General features: G+C 47.6%; 1 protein-coding gene across 1 annotated transcript in view; it reads right to left on the bottom strand.

Moving 5' to 3' along the window:
- The window catches only part of SHCBP1L (SHC binding and spindle associated 1 like), a 1,202,144-nt gene that overhangs the window by 276,842 nt on the left and 899,069 nt on the right, over window positions 1-26,233 (bottom strand). Inside the window, exon 7 of the mRNA XM_069233348.1 lies at window positions 21,685-21,838. Within this exon, the coding sequence (XP_069089449.1) occupies window positions 21,685-21,838 (154 nt within the window). The remainder of the gene's footprint in view (window positions 1-21,684; window positions 21,839-26,233) is intronic.

Here is a 26,233-nt window from a genome sequence, read left to right as displayed (position 1 = left end):
ACAGGTCCAGAGCATGTGCTTTTGGTCAGTGTCGGGAGATTGGCAGCATGGGTATGTCACTTGCGCATTGGGAAAAATCGATTCAGCAGCGCTGCAGTTATGTACGCTCTATGAAGTATGTGACTGAACACTCTTAAAGCATGAATTGCTAGAGACTGTCTTGGGGAACTGAAGCTTTTTTCCCACTCTTTATCGTCTAGTGCCCTCCCAAAGTTGTTTTTCCATATTTGGAGTAGGGGAAGAAGGGAGATGAGGGTGAGTTCCCAGATTGCTTTATTTATCCATGTAATTAGGTGTCGACCTGTTCCCATAGCCAAGACAGATTAAAGGACTGGATGGGTGGGGGATTCCTAGTCTGTGACACCCCAGAGAGTGCGGAAGGTATGTTTGAGCAGTTTATACAATAGGAATTGCCCTGGTGGGAGGGTGTAGTTCTCGATCATGCATTTGAAGAGGAGGAAATGGCCACATGAGAATAGGTCACCTGTTACTTCTACGGAATGTTCTGTCCAGGTCTTTAACCCCCTCGGTGCCCGAGACGAGCTGGTCTTGTCCAGGCACACAGTGCTCGTGAGCCGTCCTGCACCCGGCCCATGGGGGGAGCGCTAGCGCTCCCCCCATGTGCCTCCCACCCACACCCCTAAGTCGAGGCTGGAAGGGGAGTCCCTTCCCCTTCCACCCCAACCCCCCCCCCCTCAGCAATCTGATGATGTCAGCGCGCTCTCAGCACGCAACGTCATCAGAAGCTGCTGAGGACGCGCTGGAAGCCATTTGCTTGGTTTCGTAAGTCTCTCTCTTTTGGGGGATTTTCGGGGGGAAAACAGACACAGGGGGAAAGACAAGTGTTTTTTTGATGGGGTTGATAAGGAAGCCGTTACAGGCTTCTTATTGGTCTACTAGTCCCTTGATGGCAACGGCTATATTTCCTGCAACTATGACACGTAATCGCTATTTGCTTCTTCTTCGTATGCTGCATTTTGTAGAAAATGCTTTAGCCTTGCCACGAGATCACCCTGATTGTGACCGTCTTTTTAAGATTAGGCCTGTCCTTGATCATTTTGTAGATCGGTTTTCAGAGGTCTATGTTCCAGGCAAAGAGATAAGTGTGGATGAGTCTTTGGTCCTTTTCAAGGGGCGTTTTGTTTTTAAGCAGTACATTCCTAGTAAGAGGGCACAGTATGGGGTTAAATTGTATATGCTGTCAGAAAGCAGTACAGGATACATGTATAATTCCCGGGTCTACACTGGCAAGGATTTCGGTATTTACCCTTCTGGTTGTCTGGCCACTTTTGGAGTTAGCGAAAAAATTGTGTGGGAACTTGGTAGACGACTGTTTAACAAAGGTCACCATTTGTATGTAGATAATTTCTACACTGGAGTGCAGTTGTTCAAGGAGTTGTTTAGAGTGGACACTGTTGCTTGTGGCACAATCCGTTCTAACCGGAAAGGCTATCCAAGGGAGCTTGTCTGTAAAAAACTTGAGAGGGGACAGTCAGTGCAGTGCCTTGCGGAATAACTAGCTCTGAAATTTTCAGACAGGAGGGATGTGTACATGCTATCTACTATCCCTGATGAGAGTACTTCACCTGTGACTGTTTGGGGTCAGGTTGCCAAAGTGCGCAAACCTGCATGCATTTTGGACTACAATAGGCACATGGGTGGTGTTGATAGAGTAGATCAGAGGTTGGAACCTTACACTGCTCTTCGTAAGTCTTACGTGTGGTATAAAAAGGTGGCCCTACATTTATTTAATTTGGCAACTTTTAATGCTTTTATTGTGTTCAAGGATTGTTCACCTGAGTCAAGGATGAAAGTTGTTAAATTTCAGGAGTCAGTGATAGAGAGCCTTATTTGGTAGAACAAGCAAAAGTTCCTAGAGTAGCAGTGGTGGAGGATGTGGCTGCTGTATTAGGTATGTGGGCCTATGTAAGTGATGGGCCCTTCAGTGGCGCTGTCTGTCAATGCGAGTGTTGTAATGTGCTGGGCCCGTGGCTGGCGGCGTGAATGGTCTTGTGCATGTCATGTATGAAAGGTGTATGAATGGACTGTAAAGCGGTTGGTGCCTTGACGCGGCTTTACAGCTCACGAGCTGTGAGTCATTGGTTCAGTTTTTTGGCCTTTCTGTTATTAACAGTGCGTTTCACTTTTGTGAAATCTCGCGTTAATAAAATTTGATCTACTGAACCATCACTCACCCTCGTGCCAAATCCAACCAGCATGTGTGGTACAAATGACAAAACCTGCTCCACTGTAATCAGGCGTTGCAGCACATTTGTGACACGCTAGGTTTCTCAGGTGGGACCCCGATGATGAAGCATGCCACCAAATTGGTTGGTGGGTGAGGGGTCTTTTTCACATAACCTAAGTGCGTTTCTTTTCACAATTTGAGTGTTTGGCACATCACGGACGTACGTGGACACATCAAAATGATATATTGCAAAACCACCTGTGTTTTGGGGGTGAGGGGGTCACCTATGTTTTTGGTCGTGGGTGCGGCCTTCATCTAGGGAAACCTCCCAAACCCAGACATTTTTTAAAACTAGACACCCCAAGGAGTCCAGGCAGGGCCCCATTGCTCATAGTATGTGCCCTGTATGTGTTCCCTGTGTGGTTCCTAACTGTATCACTGAGGCTCTGCTAACCAGAACCTCAGTGTTTATGCTCTCTCTGCTTTCCAGATTTGTCACTACAGGCTAGTGACTAAATTTTACCAATTCTCATTTGCACAATGGTACACCCATATAATTCCCTTGTATATGGTACTGAGGTACCCAGGGTATTGGGGTTCCAGGAGATGCCTATGGGCTGCAGCATTTCTTTTGCCACCCATAGGGAGCTCAGACAATTCTTACGCAGGCCTGTCACTGCAGCCTGCGTGAAATACCATCCACGTTATTTCACAGCCATTTTACACTGCACATAAGTAACTTATAAGTCACCTATATGTCTAACCTTAACTTAGTGAAGGTTGGGTGCCAAGTTACTTAGTGTGTGGGCACCCTGGCACTAGCCAAGGTGCCCCCACATCGTTCAGGGCAAATTCCCTGGACTTTGTGAGTGCGGGGACACCATTACACACGTGCATTATATATAGGTCACTACCTATGTATGGCGTCACAATCGTAACTCCGAACATGGCCATGTAACATGTCTAAGATCATGGAATTGTCCCCCCAATACCATTCTGGGGGTAAAATTGGGTTTTCCGATTCAAGTCTGCCTGTTCCTGAAAGCTGGGAATCTAGTGATTTTAGCACTGCAAACCCTTTGTCGATGCCAATTTCAGGGAAAATACCACAAGCCTTCTTCTGCAGCCCTTCTGCAACAAAATTTTCACTGTATTTTGGCTAATTTCTTGGTCTCCTTCAGGAGAACCCACAAAGTCTGGGTACCTCTAGAATCCCTAGGATGTTGGACAAAAGGACGCAAATTTGGCGTGGGTAGCTTATGTGGACAAAACGTTATGAGGGCCTAAGCGCGCCCTGACCCAAATAGCCAAAAAAAAGGCCTGGCACCTGAGGGGGAAAAGGCCTGGCAGCGAATGGGTTAACGTTTGAGGTATGTAGAATCCTGGCCGGCGAGGCAATCCAACCAACGGAACGTTGAGTGCGTATGCTGGAGTCATGCAGGAAAGATGGTGAATGGGAGCCATCCAGACCTGTGCCACTGAGACTTGAAGGGGCCAAGGAGAGGAGCGCAGTGCCTTCGGGTGTAGGAATCCCCTGTGAGTCGATTTTGGTATGGATCCGTTGCTGTCGTGGGCTTTCCCCATATGCCCGACTGCTGTACAACGCGATAGCCATTGAAGTTGTGATGCTAAGAAGTAGACTTTCAATGATGGGGCCCCCAGGCCTCCGTGATCCGCTGGGAACTGCAATTTATCTAGAGTTACTCAGTGCCTTTTGGTGCCTCAGATTAGTTTGGAAAGGATAGTGTCCAGCTCTCTAAAAAAGGAAAGTGGAGGAACTACTGGGTGATTTGCAAAATAATAGAGCAGTCGTGGCAAGGCAGTCGTTGCTAATGCTATCTTCGCTGTTGGGGACAAGGGTAAAGATTGCCAAAATTGAACATAGGCCTTAATCCTGGCTAGGGCTTACGGTGATTTCACTCATACATGTCTGTGGGGGTGTGATATAGGTATATACCCAAGTAATGAGGCACCTGTGCCTACCATCGTATGTGGGTGTCCCCCAGTCCCAGTTCCAGTGGTGGTTGGTCTGTGCAGAGGGGGTAATCCGATGATTTTTACCAGTTAACACAGAGGCCAAGTCTGCCAAGGCAAGCTGAAGGAGTCTAAGATCCACTGTGATGTCTCGTATATATAAAAGCAGCATAAAGTGATACTGCGTCTGTCTGATCTGTCAGTGGGATACCGTACTCGCGGCCCTACCTGCAGAGGTGGATGGCCAAGGGCTCCATCGTGAGAGCAAAGGGGAGTGAGGAAAGGGGGCAACCCTGCCTCGCGCCTTGTTCAAAGGGGAAGGGTGCTGAAATGAGACAATCTAGGCAGACTCAGGAGGTAGGATAGGTGCGCTAAACTATATGCTAGCAGTTTTGGCCCTACCCTCATGTGAGTAAGTACTGAGAAAAAGTAGTGCCTCGGTAGGGAATCAAATGCCATTTCCAAATCAAGTATAAGTCACGCCGCTCTTGTCCGTCTCATTTTTTTCAGAGCAGTTCCCAATGTGGTCTGCCTGTTACGCTCGAAAGACCGGATCATCTAGTCAGTCCCACAGTAGCTTCCAGGTGGGCCCCAGTGGAGAGGGGGAGGCTGGTGATGGTGGGCCGTGTCCAGTGAATATCCATGGTGTGTGCATCATGATCAGAGCTCACTCGGCCTAGATAGTTAGATTGTTGAACCAAGGGTAGGGGAAGTGGAGAGCAAAGAAAGCGATCCAATCGGACATACAGGTCATGGGGTGCAGAGTAAAAGGAGTATAGGCAGATCACAGGGTGAAGTGAACGCCATAGATCTGTCAATGACCAATGTTTGAGCCATTTCGGAAAATGATCTGCCTGTGGTGTTGTGCAAGATAGTACGGGTGGGCTCTGTCTAGAGTAAGGTCTAGTGCACAGCTGAAGTCTCCCCCTAATATCTAAGGTAAGTCTGTCTTGTGGGAGAGTATTTGTAGGAGGCTGGACTGGCTTGTAGTGAGTACCTAGGGGTACTTGCACCTTGCACCAGGCCCAGTTATCCCTTATTAGTGTATAGGGTGTCTAGCAGCATAGGCTGATAGATAATGGTAGCTTAGCAGAGCAGCTTAGGCTGAACTAGGAGACGAGTGAAGCTCCTACAGTACCACTTAGTGTCATATGCACAATATCATAAGAAAACACAATACACAGATATACTAAAAATAAAGGTACTTTATTTTTATGACAATATGCCAAAAGTATCTCAGTGAGTACCCTCAGTATGAGGATAGCAAATATACACAAGATATATGTACACAATACCAAAATATGCAGTAATAGTATTAGAAAACAGTGCAAGCAATGTATAGTTACAATAGGATGCAATGGAGACACATAGGGATAGGGGCAACACAAACCATATACTCCAAAAGTGGAATGCGAACAACGAATGGACCCCAAACCTATGTGACCTTGTAGAGGGTCGCTGGGACTATTAGAAAATAGTAAGGGTTAGAAAAATAGCCCACCCCAAGACCCTGAAAAGTGAGTGCAAAGTGCACTAAAGTTCCCCAAAGGACATAGAAGTCGTGATAGGGGAATTCTGCAGGAAAGACACAAACCAACAATGCAACAACGATGGATTTCCAGTCGAGGGTACCTGTGGAACAAGGGGACCAAGTCCAAAAGTCACAAGCAAGTAGGAGATGGGCAGATGCCCAGGAAATGCCACCTGTGGGTGCAAAGATGCTGCTACTGGACAGTAGAAGCGTAGGTTTCTGCAAGAACGACAAGGGCTAGAGACTTCCCCTTTGGAGGACGGATCCCTCACGCCGTGGAGAGTCGTGCAGAAGTGTTTTCCCGCCGAAAGACCGCCAACAAGCCTTGCTAGCTGCAAATCGTGCAGTAAAGGTTTTTGGATGCTGCTGTGGCCCAGGAGGGACCAGGATGTCGCAAATTGCGTCAGGGGACAGAGGGGGCGTCGAGCAAGACAAGGAGCCCTCTCAGCAGCAGGCAGCACCCGGAGAAGTGCCAGAAACAGGCACAACGAGGATGCGTGAAACTGTGCTCACCCGAAGTCGCACAAAGGAGTCCCACGTCGCCGGAGAACAACTTAGGAGGTCATGCAATGCAGGTTAGAGTGCCGTGGACCCAGGCTGGACTGTGCACAAAGGATTTCCGCCGGAAGTGCACGGAGGCCGGAGTAGCTGCAAAAGTCGCGGTTTCCAGCAATGCAGTCTGGCGTGGGGAGGCAAGGACTTACCTCCACCAAACTTGGACTGAAGAGTCACTGGACTGTGGGAGTCACTTGGACAGAGTTGCTGGATTCAAGGGACCTCGCTCGTCGTGCTGAGAGGAGACCCAAGGTACCGGTGATGCAGTTCTTTGGTGCCTGCGGTTGCAGGGGGACGATTCCGTCGACCCACGGGAGATTTCTTCGGAGCTTCTAGTGCAGAGAGGAGGCAGACTACCCCCACAGCATGCACCACCAGGAAAACAGTTGAGAAGGCGGCAGGATCAGCGTTACAGAGTTGCAGTAGTCGTCTTTGCTACTATGTTACAGTTTTGCAGGCTTCCAGCGCGGTCAGCAGTCGATTCCTTGGCAGAAGGTGAAGAGAGAGATGCAAAGGAACTCGGATGAGCTCTTGCATTCGTTATCTAAGGAATCCCAAGAGACAGAGACCCTAAATAGCCAGAAAAGAGGGTTTGGCTACCTAGGAGAGAGGATAGGCTAGCAACACCTGAAGGAGCCTATCAGGAGGAGTCTCTGACGTCACCTGGTGGCACTGGCCACTCAGAGCAGTCCAGTGTGCCAGCAGCACCTCTGTTTCCAAGATGGCAGAGGTCTGGAGCACACTGGAGGAGCTCTGGGCACCTCCCAGGGGAGGTACAGGTCAGGGGAGTGGTCACTCCCCTTTCCTTTGTCCAGTTTCGCGCCAGAGCAGGGCTAAGGGGTCCCTGAACCGGTGTAGACTGGCTTATGCAGAAATGGGCACCAAATGTGCCCATGAAAGCATTTCCAGAGGCTGGGGGAGGCTACTCCTCCCCTGCCTTCACACCATTTTCCAAAGGGAGAGGGTGTAACACCCTCTCTCAGAGGAAGTCCTTTGTTCTGCCATCCTGGGCCAGGCCTGGCTGGACCCCAGGAGGGCAGATGCCTGTCTGAGGGGTTGGCAGCAGCAGCAGCTGCAGTGAAACCCCGGGAAAGGCAGTTTGGCAGTACCAGGGTCTGTGCTACAGACCACTGGGATCATGGGATTGTGCCAACTATGCCAGGATGGCATAGAGGGGGCAATTCCATGATCATAGACATATTACATGGCCATATTCGGAGTTACCATTGTGAAGCTACATATAGGTAGTGACCTATATGTAGTGCACGCATGTAATGGTGTCCCCGCACTCACAAAGTCCGGGGAATTTGCCCTGAACAATGTGGGGGCACCTTGGCTAGTGCCAGGGTGCCCTCACACTAAGTAACTTTGCACCTAACCTTTACCAGGTAAAGGTTAGACATATAGGTGACTTATAAGTTACTTAAGTGCAGTGTAAAATGGCTGTGAAATAACGTGGACATTATTTCACTCAGGCTGCACTGGCAGGCCTGTGTAAGAATTGTCAGAGCTCCCTATGGGTGGCAAAAGAAATGCTGCAGCCCATAGGGATCTCCTGGAACCCCAATACCCTGGGTACCTCAGTACCATATACTAGGGAATTCTAAGGGTGTTCCAGTATGCCAATGTAAATTGGTAAAATTGGTCACTAGCCTGTTAGTGACAATTTGAAAGAAATGAGAGAGCATAACCACTGAGGTTCTGGTTAGCAGAGCCTCAGTGAGACAGTTAGGCACCACACAGGGAACACATACATATAGGCCACAAACTTATGAGCACTGGGGTCCTGACTAGCAGGGTCCCAGTGACACATAACAAACATACTGAAAACATAGGGTTTTCACTATGAGCACGGGGCCCTGGCTAGCAGGATCCCAGTGAGACAGTGAAAACACCCTGACATACACTCACAAACAGGCCAAAAGTGGGGGTAACAAGGCTAGAAAGAGGCTACTTTCTCACACAACCCCCCCCCCCCCAAACGAAGGACAATAAGGCTAACCTTGGCCAGTTGAGACTTTATTGTCTAAGTGGTGATAAGTAGAGAGTAGCTCTGCAATAGACTGGTTACTCCCTTTATCATCCACTATATGGTTACTTCCCTGTGGGGATGTAAACCACCCTGTTTGAAGTTTTTTAGCTAAGAGCTAAGCAACAATGTGAAGATGTATTTTCAGAGTTTCTATCAGTAAGTTTTAGTTTAGAGCAGTGGGAATTGTCCACTGAACCTATTTGTAGTGATGGAAATGCCAGACAGGGATGCTGTCTCAGAAAAGCCATAGCTGGGCAAAAACTTTGTCCATATGGCTGGAAGAGAGAACAGGGATGCTGTTTCTCTTGAGTTGGAGCAGGGCAGGGATGCTGTCCTATGAGCTCCACACTATGGCAGGGATGCTGTCCTAAGTGTTGTGAGGCAGTGCAGGGTTTCTGCACTAAAGTTTCTCAGGGAGGGTTGGAGGGATGCTCCATGTTAACTAAAATGGTGCTCTTTTTCTCACCAATGTTAGTTATCCCACAGAGAGGTACTTCAACCTGAGGGAGTCCAGCTTTGCCAGCTGATGATTCCCTTGGAACAGGTGCCACCCCAGGAGAGGTTTCTCCCACCACAGGAATGGTATCCTGAATGGTAGGGTGGTTAGGGGATACTGTGATACCCTTTTTACCTGTTGATTAGGGGATACTGTGATACCCATTTTACCTGTTGATGTTGAGTTTTCAGGCCTTCTCTCCTTTGCTTTTTCATTTCAGTTGAAATGAGAGGGAACAATTCCTCAGGGATGCCCAGCATGGCTGCATGGGCATAAAACTCTACATCAGCCCAACCTGAGGCCTCTAGGTCATTACCTAAGAGACAGTCTACAGGTAAGCTAGGTGATACCACCACCTGCTTAGGGCCAGTAACTCCACCCCAACTAAACTGAATTATAGCTAAGGGAAGAAACTTAGTGGAGTTATGGACATCAATAATCTTATACTGTTGTCCAATGATGTGTTGATCAGGGTGCACTAGGTTTTCAGTCACCAAAGTGATACTGGCACCTGTGTCCCTGTAGGCCAAGGCCTCAACACCATTTATTGAAACTGTCTGCCTGTACTTATCCATTGTAAGGGGACAAGCAGCCAGTGTGACAAGGCCAATGCCACTAGGTGTGACAGAAACTGTCTTGGGACTGACTACCCCAGTTTCTACTATGGACCCATAAGTGAACCCAACTACACCCTTAACTTGACTGTTGCCAGCAGTCCCACCACTAGTACCACTACTGCTAGGGGCACTAGAGCTTGATGTATTAGTGGTGGTAGGCTCAGGGGGTTTACCTGGACAGGACTTATCCCCTGGCCTATGGCCTCTGTTTTTACACACAAAGCACCAAGGCTTTTTAATGTGTGCAGGTCGAGAAGAAGAGGAAGAATTTGTTTTATCGCCACCCTCTGAAGAGTGTTTAAGATTTGAAGTGGGATCTTTGGTTTTACCCTTATCCCCATGCTTATCTTGAGATTTTTCACCATCTTTCTTCTTATTGCCATCTTTGTCACCCCCTGTATGAACTTTTCTGTTCACCCTTGTTCTGACCCATTTGTCTGCCTTCTTTCCCAATTCTTGGGGAGAGGTCAGATCAGAGTCTACCAGGTACTGGTGCAACAAATCAGACACACAATTATTAAGTATATGCTCTCTCAGGATTGTGTTATACAGGCTTTCATAATCAGTAACTTTACTGCCATGTAACCACCCCTCCAAGGCCTTCACTGAATGGTCAATGAAATCAACCCAGTCTTGTGAAGACTCCTTTTTGGTCTCTCTGAACTTTATCCTGTATTGTTCAGTGGTTAAGCCATAACCATCCAGGAGTGCATTCTTAAGAACTGTAAAATTATTGGCATCACTTTCTTTCACAGTAAGGAGCCTATCCCTACCCTTTCCACTAAATGATAGCCATAGGATAGCAGCCCACTGCCTTTGAGGGACATCCTGTACAACACAGGCCCTCTCAAGTGCAGCAAACCACTTGTTAATGTCATCCCCCTCCTTATAAGGGGGAACTATCTTGTGCAGATTCCTAGAATCATGCTCTTTTGCTGGATGACTATTGGGAATACTGCTGCTGCCACCATGGGTTTCTAAACCCAGTTTCTGTCTCTCCTTCTCTACTTCTAAGGACTGTCTATCCAAATCCAGCTGTTGCTTCTTGAGCTTCAGTCTGGTTTGTTCCACTCTCAATCTATTGAGCTCCCTTTCTAACAATCTGTCATCAGGGTGGGTGGGAGGGACATGTCTTGAAACAGAAGTATGGTGAGAATGGACAGAAGGAGACCTGTCCCTTACAGAGGGCACCCTAACAGCTTGGTTAACAGAAACATCAGTTCTACTGTGGTGAGAATGAATGCTCTTGCTATGATGTGAGACAACACTATCTGTATGGTGTGACTCTACATCAGTACCAACTATGCTAGACTGTCTAGTAATGGGCAGGCTAGGAAGTTTCTTTCCTGAATCTTTTTCTAGGGGAGTCCCTGGATCAGATTGGGAACCATTAGCTACTTTTTCAACAGATGGGGCCCTTGTGGCCTTATCATGTTCTCTAAGCATGTTAAGCAACAATTCCAAGGAAGGATTCTTCCCTACACTCAAACCTCTTTCTACACAGAGACTCCTTGCTCCTTTCCAGCTAAGGTGGTCATATGCAAGTTTGGACAGATCAACATTTTGGCCTGTGCCAGACATTTTAGAAAGAGTTTAAGTGACAGAAAAAGTGATAAAAAAGTTTTTAGAGCTTTTAGAAAGACAGGGAAAAAAAACTTTTTAAACTTTTAAGAACTTTTAGAAAGTTTAGAAGTACTTTTCAGCACTTTAGAAAAGAGTGAAAAGAGGAAATGCAAAACTTTTTAGTTATGTGTACATACACTGAACTTGTTTTGTATATTTTTCTCTTATGAAAAGTACAATGACAAGAGTGGTAAGTAGTCTCAAAGCACTTATCCCACCGCTGCACAACCAATGTAGGAGGCTGGACTGGCTTGTAGTGAGTACCTAGGGGTACTTGCACCTTGCACCAGGCCCAGTTATCCCTTATTAGTGTATGGGGTGTCTAGCAGCATAGGCTGATAGATAATGGTAGCTTAGCAGAGCAGCTTAGGCTGAACTAGGAGACGAGTGAAACTCCTACAGTACCACTTAGTGTCATATGCACAATATCATAAGAAAACACAATACACAGATATACTAAAAATAAAGGTACTTTATTTTTATGACAATATGCCAAAAGTATCTCAGTGAGTACCCTCAGTATGAGGATAGCAAATATACACAAGATATATGTACACAATACCAAAATATGCAGTAATAGTATTAGCAAACAGTGCAAGCAATGTATAGTTACAATAGGATGCAATGGAGACACATAGGGATAGGGGCAACACAAACCATATACTCCAAAAGTGGAATGCGAACAACGAATGGACCCCAAACCTATGTGACCTTGTAGAGGGTCGCTGGGACTATTAGAAAATAGTAAGGGTTAGAAAAATAGCCCACCCCAAGACCCTGAAAAGTGAGTGCAAAGTGCACTAAAGTTCCCCAAAGGACATAGAAGTCGTGATAGGGGAATTCTGCAGGAAAGACACAAACCAACAATGCAACAACGATGGATTTCCAGTCGAGGGTACCTGTGGAACAAGGGGACCAAGTCCAAAAGTCACAAGCAAGTCGGAGATGGGCAGATGCCCAGGAAATGCCAGCTGTGGGTGCAAAGATGCTGCTACTGGACAGTAGAAGCGTAGGTTTCTGCAAGAACGACAAGGGCTAGAGACTTCCCCTTTGGAGGACGGATCTCTCACGCCGTGGAGAGTGTTGCAGAAGTGTTTTCCCGCCGAAAGACCGCCAACAAGCCTTGCTAGCTGCAAATCGTGCGGTAAGGGTTTTTGGATGCTGCTGTGGCCCAGGAGGGACCAGGATGTTGCAAATTGCGTCAGGGGACAGAGGGGGCGTCGAGCAAGACAAGGAGCCCTCTCAGCAGCAGGCAGCACCCGGAGAAGTGCCAGAAACAGGCACTACGAGGATGCGTGAAACGGTGCTCACCCGAAGTCGCACAAAGGAGTCCCACGTCGCCGGAGAACAACTTAGGAGGTCGTGCAATGCAGGTTAGAGTGCCGTGGACCCAGGCTGGACTGTGCACAAAGGATTTCCGCCGGAAGTGCACGGAGGCCGGAGTAGCTGCAAAAGTCGCGGTTTCCAGCAATGCAGTCTGGCGTGGGGAGGCAAGGACTTACCTCCACCAAACTTGGACTGAAGAGTCACTGGACTGTGGGAGTCACTTGGACAGAGTTGCTGGATTCAAGGGACCTCGCTCGTCGTGCTGAGAGGAGACCCAAGGTACCGGTGATGCAGTTCTTTGGTGCCTGCGGTTGCAGGGGGACGATTCCGTCGACCCACGGGAGATTTCTTCGGAGCTTCTAGTGCAGAGAGGAGGCAGACTACCCCCACAGCATGCACCACCAGGAAAACAGTTGAGAAGGCGGCAGGATCAGCGTTACAGAGTTGCAGTAGTCGTCTTTGCTACTATGTTGCAGTTTTGCAGGCTTCCAGCGCGGTCAGCAGTCGATTCCTTGGCAGAAGGTGAAGAGAGAGATGCAGAGGAACTCGGATGAGCTCTTGCATTCGTTATCTAAGGAATCCCAAGAGACAGAGACCCTAAATAGCCAGAAAAGAGGGTTTGGCAACCTAGGAGAGAGGATAGGCTAGCAACACCTGAAGGAGCCTATCAGGAGGAGTCTCTGACGTCACCTGGTGGCACTGGCCACTCAGAGCAGTCCAGTGTGCCAGCAGCACCTCTGTTTCCAAGATGGCAGAGATCTGGAGCACACTGGAGGAGCTCTGGGCACCTCCCAGGGGAGGTACAGGTCAGGGGAGTGGTCACTCCCCTTTCCTTTGTCCAGTTTCGCACCAGAGCAGGGCTAAGGGGTCCCTGAACCGGTGTAGACTGGCTTATGCAGAAATGGGCACCAAATGTGCCCATGAAAGCATTTCCAGAGGCTGGGGGAGGCTACTCCTCCCCTGCCTTCCCACCATTTTCCAAAGGGAGGGGGTGTAACACCCTCTCTCAGAGGAAGTCCTTTGTTCTGCCATCCTGGGCCAGGCCTGGCTGGACCCCAGGAGGGCAGATGCCTGTCTGAGGGGTTGGCAGCAGCAGCAGCTGCAGTGAAACCCCGGGAAAGGCAGTTTGGCAGTACCAGGGTCTGTGCTACAAACCACTGGGATCATGGGATTGTGCCAACTATGCCAGGATGGCATAGAGGGGGCAATTCCATGATCATAGACATATTACATGGCCATATTCGGAGTTACCATTGTGAAGCTACATATAGGTAGTGACCTATATGTAGTGCACGCATGTAATGGTGTCCCCGCACTCACAAAGTCCGGGGAATTTGCCCTGAACAATGTGGGGGCACCTTGGCTAGTGCCAGGGTGCCCTCACACTAAGTAACTTTGCACCTGACCTTTACCAGGTAAAGGTTAGACATATAGGTGACTTATAAGTTACTTAAGTGCAGTGTAAAATGGCTGTGAAATAACGTGGACGTTATTTCACTCAGGCTGCACTGGCAGGCCTGTGTAAGAATTGTCAGAGCTCCCTATGGGTGGCAAAAGAAATGCTGCAGCCCATAGGGATCTCCTGGAACCCCAATACCCTGGGTACCTCAGTACCATATACTAGGGAATTATAAGGGTGTTCCAGTATGCCAATGTAAATTGGTAAAATTGGTCACTAGCCTGTTAGTGACAATTTGAAAGAAATGAGAGAGCATAACCACTGAGGTTCTGGTTAGCAGAGCCTCAGTGAGACAGTTAGGCACCACACAGGGAACACATACATATAGGCCACAAACTTATGAGCACTGGGGTCATGACTAGCAGGGTCCCAGTGACACATAACAAACATACTGAAAACATAGGGTTTTCACTATGAGCACTGGGCCCTGGCTAGCAGGATCCCAGTGAGACAGTGAAAACACCCTGACATTCACTCACAAACAGGCCAAAAGTGGGGGTAACAAGGCTAGAAAGAGGCTACTTTCTCACAGTATTGCTGACCAAGAAAGCCCCTAGGTCAACCTTTGGGGAATAAACTCTCCCTACGAGGAGTCGTTGGCCATTGAGTCGTCCCTCGATGAGGACGTAACAGCCTTCACTGTCAATTTCTTGGGACAGACCTTTGGGCTGGATAAATATAAGGGCGCCCCTGGCAAATGCTGAGTATGTTTGGCGTAGATGTGTTCCCTCTAACGCTTGAGCAGGTGGTCCAGTTTGCCAGTAGAGATATGTGTCTCTTGTAAAAGTGCTACCTGTGCCCGCTGTCGTTTGACATAACAGTAGATCGCATAACGTTTGTGGGTTGTGTGAATGCTGCAAACATTAAGCATAAGGAGCCAGCTATCTGTTACAAAAGTCATGGTGGTGAATAGTGGTAGCGTTTAGGTGGGTAAAGCGAGGTATCCCAATAGGGTAGTACTTGGGTAGTTTTGTCAAATCCCACCCAGCTGGCAATTCTTCGTACAGGCACCCAATAGTGGGTGTTGTAGAGAGAAGGGTGCGTCAAGGAAGTTTCGAGAACTGGGGAGAACTATGGGTCTAATACAAGAAGGCCCATCACAACGGGTTGTGTGCCCAAACTCAATATTTTTACTGAAACTCTACTGCAGTATGCAGGGGAGGTGGGAGGGGGTGAGTTTGGTGCTTATGATCGAAAAGGAGTAACCGTCTGGCCTGTCTCGTGTAGGAGAAACAGTAGTTGGGGTTCCCTGGGGGGTTGGAGTGGATTGTGCCTAGGATAATTTTTCCCACTGGCCTTCCAATGTTCATGCTTGTTGCAACTAGTAATGAGTATGTGGTGGAAGTCATGAGCAGGGCTCTGGTAGCTCATGGATATGTTCAATTCTCAGGCAGTGGTGCTTTGCCGCACGCTGGTTACACAGGAGCTTGTTAAGGGGAGATCTCTGTGACGGGTCACCCTTAGTGACGCAGTGCTCTGTAGTGTGAAGGGTTAAATGAGAGTGTCTGCTGTTTGCGGTGTGACTAATGGGGGGCTGTGAGTCTCTAAGAGCCTTTTGATGAGTTGGTGTCTTCATCAGAAGAGAAGAGGTGTGGAACTGGGTTGCATATTAAGACCAAGGTTGGCTGCAGTCTGTAGGGCTTGTCTGCGAGCCATGATGATTTGCTCCAAGTTTGTCTGGGATGTGGTCACTGGGAAAGAGGCTGTCCTCTTTTGCAGTTTCCCATGACGACAGCTTTGGCTATTAAGGGTTTACGATGTAGGTTTGTCACGCCAGCGCGGCTTGCCCCCCTAGTGCTGGTCTGCCCAGTTCCCTGCATCTTTCGGGTCAGTGAAGAACTAAGTGGTACCTTCAGATAATATTTTAAGGGGTGCTTAAAAAAGCAAGGAGTACTGTACGCCTAAGTGGCGGAGTTTCTGTTTCAATTCCAATAAGGAGGAACACTGTGGCTGGACCGCTTGGGTGTAGTTGGGAAATATCATGATCACCTTATCCTCAATCACAGGGGTCCTGCCCGTCTAGCGACCCGGAGGATTGTATCTCAGTCCTTGAAGTGAGTAGCTTGGCTAGCATTGAGCGAGGGGAGTTCCCTGGGGGATGCTGCCGCGCCGTGGCCCAGTGGGCCCTCTCAATTTAATAAAAGGGTGAGAGCTCTGCATCAGGTGTAAAAGTCTTGAACCAGTTTTCCAAATAGGCCAAGGGGTGTGAGCCTTCGATCCCTTCTGGTATGCCAAGGATGCAAATATTGCCCCTCTGAAAGCGTCCCTTCAAGTAATCTGTTCTGGTCCTGAGGTGTCGGACTTGACTGCGTAGGTATTGTATTGCTGCCTGGTGATCCGTTGTGATGGGTTGCAATAGCCTTTCGCTCTCCACTACCTTGTCTGCAAGTATCCGGTAGTCATCCAGCAGGAAACTAATCTCCACCGCTAAGGAGCCAAACAGAGCATCCATGGTGGCTCAGGAATGTTCTATTGCTGCTAATACTCGTCCAGTTTGATGGAGTCAGAGAGTGCGCCTGCTGACTGATGGGTATCTGGAATCGTGGACAGCAGGTCCAGCACGGGTTGAGGGGGTGCAGTTGGGCTGGAGAGGAGTCTGCCCATTTTCTCCATGTGTAAATATATATATATATATATATATATATATATATATATATATATATATATATATATATATATATATATATATATATATATATATATATATATATTATATATATATGTTGGGGAGTTTATGTGTGGAGATGTCGGCAGGACTTGAGGAGCGAGTGCAGAGCAAGGCTGCTGATGGAGGAGTGGTGGGGGGCTTCACTCAATTGTAGGGATTTTTTGTGAGGATTGCAGCAGGTGTCTTGAGTGAGGGCATGGTGGATGAGTTACGGTGCTGTGTTCAGCAGTTCCTGGTTTGTTGCTAGTGTAAGGGAAGCCTAGTTGTCAATGGCCCCTGTTTGAAGAGTGAAGGTGGCCGTTCAAGCGTCTCTCCCACTGTGGCACTGTTATTGTTTCTCCCAGCCAGCCGGTAGGTGGGGTGCTCAGGGTGGCAGTGCAGGATGTTCTGCGCCTCTCTCTCATAGATGGGGAGGAAGGAGTGGTTATTGTAGTAGTTTAGCGGGTCCTTGTAGTTAACTTTGTAGGTGCCAAATCACCAGCTGAAGCCATGCCCGCTACACAACCGATCCCCCCTGCGTCCTGAATGTGATGTCGTTCGGGTGTGGGGCGGGTGGAAGAGAGGGCGCGCAGGGTATGGGTGTGCGCTGCCCAGGAGGAATAAGCTATTGCTGGTGAGGATCTTTCTGTCTGTCGCCCACTCACCTCACCAGATATAGGGAAGCTTGAGGCAATGGCAGTGAAGCTCTCGAGAAGGGGATGAGGAGGAGGGCCGACCTCTTCCCCACAGCAGGCCTTGGTCAAGGTCACACTCTGTGGGAAAATTCCTCCCAGGGCCTACCTGGGACTTGGTAGTAGAGATGGCTCCTTGGGTGTCTCTTTAGCTGCCGTGTAGATGCTGGTATGTTTTGGAGGGCCAGAGAGCCTCCCCTATGTACTGGTTGAGTGAGTCTTAGGCCCGTCATTGGAGGAGGTGAGCTTATTCTTTGCCTGTACCTCCCAGGGCACACAAATCCAGGCACTGAAGTGGGAAGGCGGCCTATTCACTATCAGGAGACGTCTGCAGCCACAGTGGAAGTGGAGTTGTGAGTGGTCCCCTTTGGGATCTTGATTTGTGGACAGGGGGGCGCTCCATCCAGTTTGCTGTGTGCTCTGTTTCCCTCGCCTCACGGGGGCCCAGCATGAGTCTTGGAAGTGGGTCCTGGCGCAGCACGCCTCCCCTGGGGCCTTCTGAGTGCATTCTCACTGTGCACTGTCAGGACGCTCTCAGCTCTTGGGGAATGGCTGTTGCCTCCCCAGCGGACCCCAGCTAGGATTAGTGACAATCTGTCAGGCTCTGTGGTGGAGCACTACAGCAACTCGTCCGCCATCTTGGGTAGTTCAGCCACGCCCTGCTCTCTGTCATTCACTATTTTGGACATATGTTTGAAGAATATACATCTCTCTTTACAATGTAATTCTGGGAAGAAGACGATTGAGACCGTAGAGTCATTTGTGGCCTCTGTTTTAGTCACAGCAAGGGCACTTCACAAAAAGAAAAGGCATACGGCCACACGCCCGACTAAAAAATTACATGGTTGAATAATAACTTGACTTCTGCTTTATCTCCGAAAGATGTAGAGTAAATGAGGAAAGAAAAAGGCCCTCATTTCACATTTTTCACAGACCGCCAAGGTTCCGCCGGGCCGAAGACCGCCAGTGTTGGTGGTCTTCCGCCAACCATATTATGACTGCTGGCGACCCTCTGCCCTTTTTTGGACGCAGAGCCGCCAGCAGCCATACTGGCGGTGTAGTGAAGGCTGCTCCACCTTCACCGCCACGTCATCAGAACACCGCCCACCGAATTAAGTCTCAGTATTCGGTGTGGCGCTGTTCTGGTGACGGGGTGCTGGCGGCGGAGCAGCTCCCATAGATCCTGTCCCCTCCCAGAGCATCACGAAACAGGTAAGGTCTGTTAGGGGAGGGGAGTGGGGGGGGGTGTTGTGTGGTGTGTGCATGCATGGGGGTTGTGCGTGTGAGTGTGTAGAGGGGTGTGTGAGTGTGTGTATGTATGCAGGAGGTGTAATGTGTGTAGGGGAAATTTTACGTGTATGTATGTGTGCATGTGTGCATGTATGTGCGTGTGTATGTGTGTGAGCGTGCGTGAAGGGGGTGTGGGGGGTATGTTTGGGGGGTCTATGGGGGTCGGGGAGGGGGTCCTACTAACTTTGGGGGGTGTTGGGTGTTGGAGGTGGACTCAGGGGAGGGGGAGGGTGGAGGAGGAGACCCCAATCAGTGCCAGGGAACAAATTCCCTGGCACTGATAGTGCCTACCGCCATGGATTTTGTGGCGGTTCAAAACCCAACAAAATCCATGGCAGTATGCGGGGTCCTGATACTGCCGGCGGACTAGTGGCGCCGAGCTGGAGAAGGTTGTCTCCAGCCTGTCAGTCGTTACCGCTGTGGCGGACGGTGCAGTACATTGGCAGTTTGGCATATGCCAAACTGCCAATGTCATAATTGGGCGGTAATGACCACCAGCCTGTTTGCGGTCTTACCGACATCATTGCACCGTCCGTCAGGGTCGTAATGAGGGCTATAATTATTTAAGTGTGAAAAACTGTGGCGCCTACTGTTGTAGGAGGCTGGCCTGGTTTATAGTGGGTACAAAGGTACCTACAAAGGTCCAGTTATCGCTTATTTGTGAAATGTAGTCAGTGTCTAGAAGCCAGGCTGTCTAGGGGTGGCTGTAGACAGAGCAGCCCAGGCTGAACTAGGAGACATGCAAAGCTCTTGCGATACCACTGTAGTCACACAGTACTTACACACAAGAAAGACAGTACTCAGTGTTACCAAAAATAAAGGTACTTTATTTTAGTGGCACAATGCCAAAAATATCTTAGAGGCTACACTCCCTTAGGAGGTAAGTATTCTGCACAAAATATACACTAGTAACCAAAATCAGGTAAGTAAACAGTCACAAAATAGTGTAAATAGTGAAAATCACAACAGGTTGCAGTGGGCCTAGGGGGGACACAAACCATATACTAAAATAGTGGAATGTGAAAGTCGGTTTCCTGGGTAGACAAGTGTAGAGGGGCGCTGGGTGTGTAAGAAAACACCAAAGGTAAGTAAAATATCCTACCCCAGAGCCCAGGAAAGCAGGAGTAAAACACAGCAAGTTTCCTAAAACACACTAGAAGTCGTGGTAGAAGACAGTGCAAGAACCAGAAGAGACTGCAAGACATCAATGATGGATTCTGGGACCCAAAGACCTCTGGAAGAAGAAGACCGAGCCCAAGAAACACTCAAGAGTCCAGGGAGAACAGGAGTCCCTGCTAACCCGGATGAAGGTGCAAAAGGAGAACCACCAGTGAGAAGACACAGTCAGTATTGCACCAAAGAAGATAGATGCAGGTTCCTGGTTGGTGCAGAAGATGTCCCACGCCAGATGGATGAATGCAGTCTGGTTTGCGTCGTGGGATTCCGCCAACAAGCCTTGGCAAATGCAAAAGATGCATTTCGTGAAAAAAATGTGTTGCGGGGGCCCTGGAAGGACCAGGTCGACTCTACCCAGGAAGGGGAGACAGAGGGGGCTCTCAGCAACTTAGGGAGCCCTCAGAAGATCAGGCAGCATGCACAGGAGTCCCACAGCACGGGGACAAACGATTTGCAAATGGCAGTCATCGCAGCACTACACAAAGGGATTCCACGCCGCCAGGGAACAACTCACGGAGCTGAGCGTCGCAGGATAGAGTGCTGGGGACCTGGGCTGCGCTGTGCATGAAAGATTTTCTGGAGAAGTGCACAGAAGCCCAAGGAGCTGCAAAACACTTGGTGCACAGGAGTACTGTCTGGCACGGGGAGGCAAGCTCTTATCTCCAACAAATTTGGACAGCTGGACCTTTGGACAGTCAGGGTCACTTTAGTCCATGACCTGTGTTCCAGGATCCACGCTCGTCGTCGGGAGAGGGGACCCAGAGTACCAGTCGTTGCTGCAGAGAGGTACCTGCTGATGCAGGGAAGTGTCTTCATCACTCCATGGGAGATTCCTTCGGTTCTTCTGGTGCAGGATGAAGACAGGCAGTCCTCGGAGCGTGCACAACCTGCAAACTGTTGCAGCTGCAGGCAGGAGCTGAAGTTCCAGAGTTGCAGTAGCCTTCTTGGAGAATTTGTTGCAGTTGTAGAGTTCCTGGAGCAGTCCTACTGTTGATCCGAAGGTAGAATCTGAAGTAAAGGATGCAGAGGATTCCTGCTGGAGTCTTGCAATCCAAATCTGAGGAAACAACCACAGGAGAGACCCTAAATAGCCCTCAGAGGGGGACTGGTCACCTAACCAGGTATGGACCTATCAGGAGGGGTCTCTAAAGTCACCTGCTGGCACTGGCCACTCAGATGCTCCCAGAGTTCCCTGACCATCCTGAAAACAAGATGGCAGAACCCAGGGACACTCCAGTACGCCAATTTGGAAGTGGAATACTGGGTTACCAGTATGTAAGTACAAATTTGGAATGAGAGCGGGCATAAGCACTGGAGTTCTGGTTAGCAGGACTCCAGTGACACAGTCAAGCACAGTGACAAAACAGTAAAGCATACTGACATGTAGGCCACAAACTATGGGCACTGGGGTCCCAGTGAGACAGTAAAAACACACTGACAAACAGGCCAAAAATAGGGGTTACTATGCTAGAAAGAGGCTACTTAGTCACAATTATTCAGAACTCCTACTCAAATAAGCCACGTGAAAACAACTAAAGCAACTAAAAGTACAATACATGATTACATTTAGAAGCAGCTGGCACCTAAAACATGTAGTGAGAGATTTCAGATTCCCATTGCCGTACGGGTGACTATTTATCATTTTTAAGTTTTCCTTTAAATACCAGTGGCAAAGTTCCGGATTTTGTTGTAAGTTTCTTTTTAAATTGCTTTAAATCTTTATATGGTAATTTTCTGAAGTAAAGCAAACAAATTTGGAATTTTTTTCGTTTCACAGGAGCAGTTTTCTTCTGCATTTCATAGCATTTCTACATGTATTATAATGCGTTCTAGGATTCCGTACAAAGGAAGGACTATCCAAGTCTATCTAAGAAGTGAAATGCAGAAATGTGCCTGCGCTGTCAGTGTACATTTCAATATCACTATCAATCCCAGATGATAACGATCCTTCACAACTGATAGGCTTGGCTCCTTCAGGAGGCACAACCTTAAAATATTTTCCAAATAGGTATCAAAAAAATTCCAAAAAATGTTCCTTCATTACGTAACATGAATAAAGTTAGGCGTTCAGTACTAACCTTTAACGGTAATGTCATCAGTTAATAAAGCAAGGCCCACAGCCTGATATTCTCCTGGGAAAATGACAATGGTATCGCCACAATAGCAACTGTCTAGAGCTGTGTCCAAATGGTCATGTTGCTGAAGAAGGGTATCAGCCGAAAAATCTTTAACCTGCATGACATGATATCAATAAATAAAAAAAATGAAAATCATAAAATGGCTTGTCTAACTGTTCCGACGAATCCAATAGACATAACCATGAACGGAAACTGTTTTTTCAAATAAATCAGCAGCCTTGGATTTCATAACATTTCCTGGGATTATGTGATGGTTGAAAATAAAAAGTCAAGAATGTACAATAAAGGTTTAATGCCTACTTATTCTCTTCTTTACATGTAAGACCGGTAGCACCACTTCCCTATCATGGATATATTCATTAAATTCAATTAAACTCATGCACACTAAATAACTTCGATGCATGCTAGAGCCAAGAACACTCGTACGCAGATGAAAAACATGTACCCTAATAACAAAAACATTGCCTGTGCACTGACACTATTTTGTTTTTTATATGTATATTTTTAATACTGTAATATAAATTTGTACAACTGGATCAAACGTCCTTAGTTTCCTCACCTCTCGAGGCAAAATAAACTATATTTCATGGCAGCTGCATCTCTTCTTAGTAAGGAAAAGAAAAAGGTGGGGGGTGAAATACTTTAATTAATCATTGCTACTGGTAAAGAGTTGGGACCGCATCTCAGTCCATCATTAATTTTCCCAGTATTCCACTGTTTCCGCAGGGCTACTCTTCTTACACCATTCGAAGTAATTACAATGCATATTAAACATGTGCGTCTTCTATAGCAGGGCCACTAGGGCAATCTAAAACGGAACCCGGGGGGAGGGAAGGGGGTTGGTGTCTACATTCCCTCAGTGAGACATCTTTAATTTGGTCGGGTCTAAAATTCCCAACGTTTTAACGAATCACAGAAAGTCTACCTTGCGGGCTCCAGCTCAATCTTTCTCATTTGCACAGCCTGACTGACATCTGGAAATTAGATTCTGCATTGAGTCAAATAAGAGCTTCCAGGGTTTGGCCCTTGTAATTTCCTTTGTCATTAACAACTTCGGGATGTATCTGTACATTGTGATAAATGGAACCGAATTCTGCATATGGTGCTCCTTGACCTTGCTATTTTGTAAGAAAATAAATAAATAGAACAAAAAATAAGACAAGCGCTTCCCTTCATAACGGCCTGGTGAGGATTTCATCTCTCATAGCTCAATCCCTCGGCAGGACCATATTTGTAACTCCACCACGTTCTCTACCAGGTCGAGTTCCAATAAATCTCATATAGTTAATGTCCATACCGCCAGTTTCATGTTTCCCTGTGTAAGATGCAAGTGTGTTTAAGCCATTGGTGTGTGAGGAGTTTGAGACCACCACCCTCTTTCTTCTCAGGAAAGCGATCAGTATTGTTCCAGCTCATATTTGGTTCCCTCAAAGACTGACCTCATATGCATATTCCCTTTCATCAAAGCATGGCTCAAATCTCCTAATATTCGAATCCCTGCTCCCAGTTATTTAACCTGTTGCATGGTAAAGTTGCTGTCTAATTTGTGCTTTCTCTTCTCCAGTTCAAGCATTGACTGGGCCATTTTGTCAAGTCCTGCTGACCGAGACACTTTGAACACTGTGTCAGTTTATTCCGGTGGTCGGTTTCGGATCTTCTCCATTATCTATGACGGAACAGAATACTGGTTGCACTCCCAAATCCACCTTATTCCCGGACTACTTCATGCGTGAGAAAAAGCCCTCTCCTTTCATTTACTTTTGACTGGAGCATCCCTGAAATATGCATTCCAAAGCAAAGTTTTGAGAGGAGATAGGCGGCAATGAGATCATTCTATGACTCTGGGTAAAATGTATGACAGAGGAAACAGGAAATCACAGATCCGTGTTGGTCTCACAGATTGCAGAAACCATATATAATAGTCTTTTTGTTGGAAGAGCACATGTGCGAAGAAATTCATTTATGAAATCCTCCACTACTCGTCAATTAAAGAGAAGGACTTGGAGCTTTGAGACATCTAGAAACATTTGTCAGATACACTCTAACAGATGAATACCTTAAGCCAGATTCAGCAAGATGCAAAAGGTACAGTAATATCTCCGGAGGACACATTCTACTAAGTGGGTTGACATACTGAAAAGAGGCCAAGCTGTTGAAATGCTTCTATTTCAGTGAGTAGTTTTTAACAGCAGAAACTGTTCTAACGCCTAGAAGAATCTTCCTGAAGTTTGGTGGAAAAGAAATTAGTTACTTACCTGCAACTGCAGTTATCCAGTATTGGTATCTTTCATAGATTCGCATGCTTGAATCTCTCCTGTTGTCGATGTGGGAGTCCCACGGTATCCTAAAAAGCAGTGCATAGGAATAAACAAACTGACCATAGAGTTTGTAATGCAAAACAGGCCTAAATTTGACAGATTGTCCATGTCACTATATAAGAGGGGCCAAACTTGAATCACAGCCAATCAGGTGACAGCACCCTCTAGAACACTCCCAAGAGAAGCTCCCCTCCTCAGATTTTCAGCGTGAGAGTGAAGTATATAACCTGAGTAAGTTCAAGGGAGCCTCTAAGGGGAGGAGGGTGGGCCGCATGTTAATCTATGAAAGATACCAATCTTGGTGGTTGGTGGCCTGACAGTGAATTCTAGGGTGTGGCCGTAAGCCACGATGTTCAAAATCCATAGGTCCGAGGTGACAGTCTTCCAAATGTGCAGATATCTGGTTATGTTCGCTCCAACTTGGTGCTGGGATAGGAGAGTAGCTGCTACTATTGCAGGGTCATTGTTTACATCCTGTGTCTCTGGGCTGATGAGAAGATTTTCGGCGGGCACCCTGTCTAAAGAAACCAGCCGTAGTTGGTTGTCTAAACGATTGTGATGGTCTGTATTGTTGGTATGGCTGAAACTGCTGAGGACGGAAATATGATCCTCTGTAGAAGGAACACCACGCCCCCCTGCCCCTCAGAAAGGCAGTTTCCTATATTGTAAAGAACCAAGGGTCTTAGCGGTATCAGTGTCAGTTTTAATGACAAGAAGAGCCTCATCTATATGCTTTCCAAAAAGCATGTCTCCGTCGTATGCCATTTCCAAAACCTTTGTTTGTACCTCCAGGTGAAATGAAGTGGCATTCAACCATCCTTGGTGTCTCCGAACGTCAGCGCCTGCCAATTGCCAAAACTCAGTTGAGGCTATGTCCATGGCATTATCAATGATTTCAGAAGAGGCCCCTTCCCCCTCTTGTAAAATCTTCTTCGCTTCTTGCCTCTGCTCCTCAGGGATGAGATCTAGGAAAGGCTTAATATCTGACCACATCTGCCTGTTGTACCGTGCTAAGATGGCTAAGGCATTAGCAGCTCTTACCGTAACGGCCGACATGAGAGAAAACCTTTTCCCAATCGTGTCCAGGCTTCGACCATCCCTGTCAGGTGGTACTGAGATAGGAGCTGCTGGATTCTTAGAACGCCTCTGCGCAGCCTGTGATATCACAGAGTCTGGCCGAGGATGCCCCGTGAGACAAGGAGGAGCATCATCCGGAGCCCTGTATTTCTTATCAATCCGTAGCAGGATTTTTCATGATCCTTACACCCTCCTGCCATAAGTGGTCAATGATCGGAATCGATCTTATCGATTTTCATGCTTGATCCTTGAAGTCGTATAAGAAGCAATCAAAATGCTTTACTGTGAAACCTCTCTGCTGCTCTTTCCATAATCGCGTGAAACCCTCCAATGTCTTTAGGAGGGGAGTCCGCTGTAGGATATTAAGGCGGGGATAGGGTAGGGATAACATAATCCTGCCATTTGTCATGTTGAGATGGTAATTAACCCTCTTCCCTTGTTTCGTCCTCCGATGTAGAAGGATCATCCCTAGGCGAAGGAACAGCATGAGGCGGTGGCGTAATTCTGGGTGTCACTGGAGGTGGAATGTCCGGGAGCGGAACAGAAGTTGTATTTGGTCGAGTAGATGGTGGTACTTCTGTCTGTGGCAGAAGAGCAAGTTACTTACCTTCGGTAACACTTTTTCTGGTGGATACACTAACTACCTGTGGATTCCTCACCTTATGAATTCGATCCTTGCGCCAGCATCCGACGGAAAGTCTTCTTCCTAGCTGTCTACGTCGACAAGGACGTCATAATGGCACGGCTCCACGTGACTCCGTTTGACGTCAACGTGCCAATAAGAGGTCCTCGTCGGCGTATTGACGTCAGTTTCACCTCATCTTTTTTCGTGCTCTTAAAGCAAACAGGAGTAAACCGACCATGAAAAATGATAATTAATATAGAAAGATATATGTACACAAAAACCTTGTCCATTTAAACCATCCATTCTTATTGAGAGCTTAAATACACGAATATACAAAAATATACAGAGAAATATCACCATATACAGATATATACACGCATATATATACATATAAATATAAGAAAAAATATTAAACCAAAGACTGCAAGATAACTGTGCAATCAGGCAGGCAACGGGGAGGCGGGAGGGA

The sequence above is a fragment of the Pleurodeles waltl genome, chromosome 4_2 (genome assembly GCF_031143425.1).
Source record: "Pleurodeles waltl isolate 20211129_DDA chromosome 4_2, aPleWal1.hap1.20221129, whole genome shotgun sequence".
NCBI lineage: Eukaryota > Metazoa > Chordata > Amphibia > Caudata > Salamandridae > Pleurodeles > Pleurodeles waltl.
Note: the sequence above shows the minus strand (reverse complement) of the source record. Positions and strands in the feature narration are given on the sequence as shown.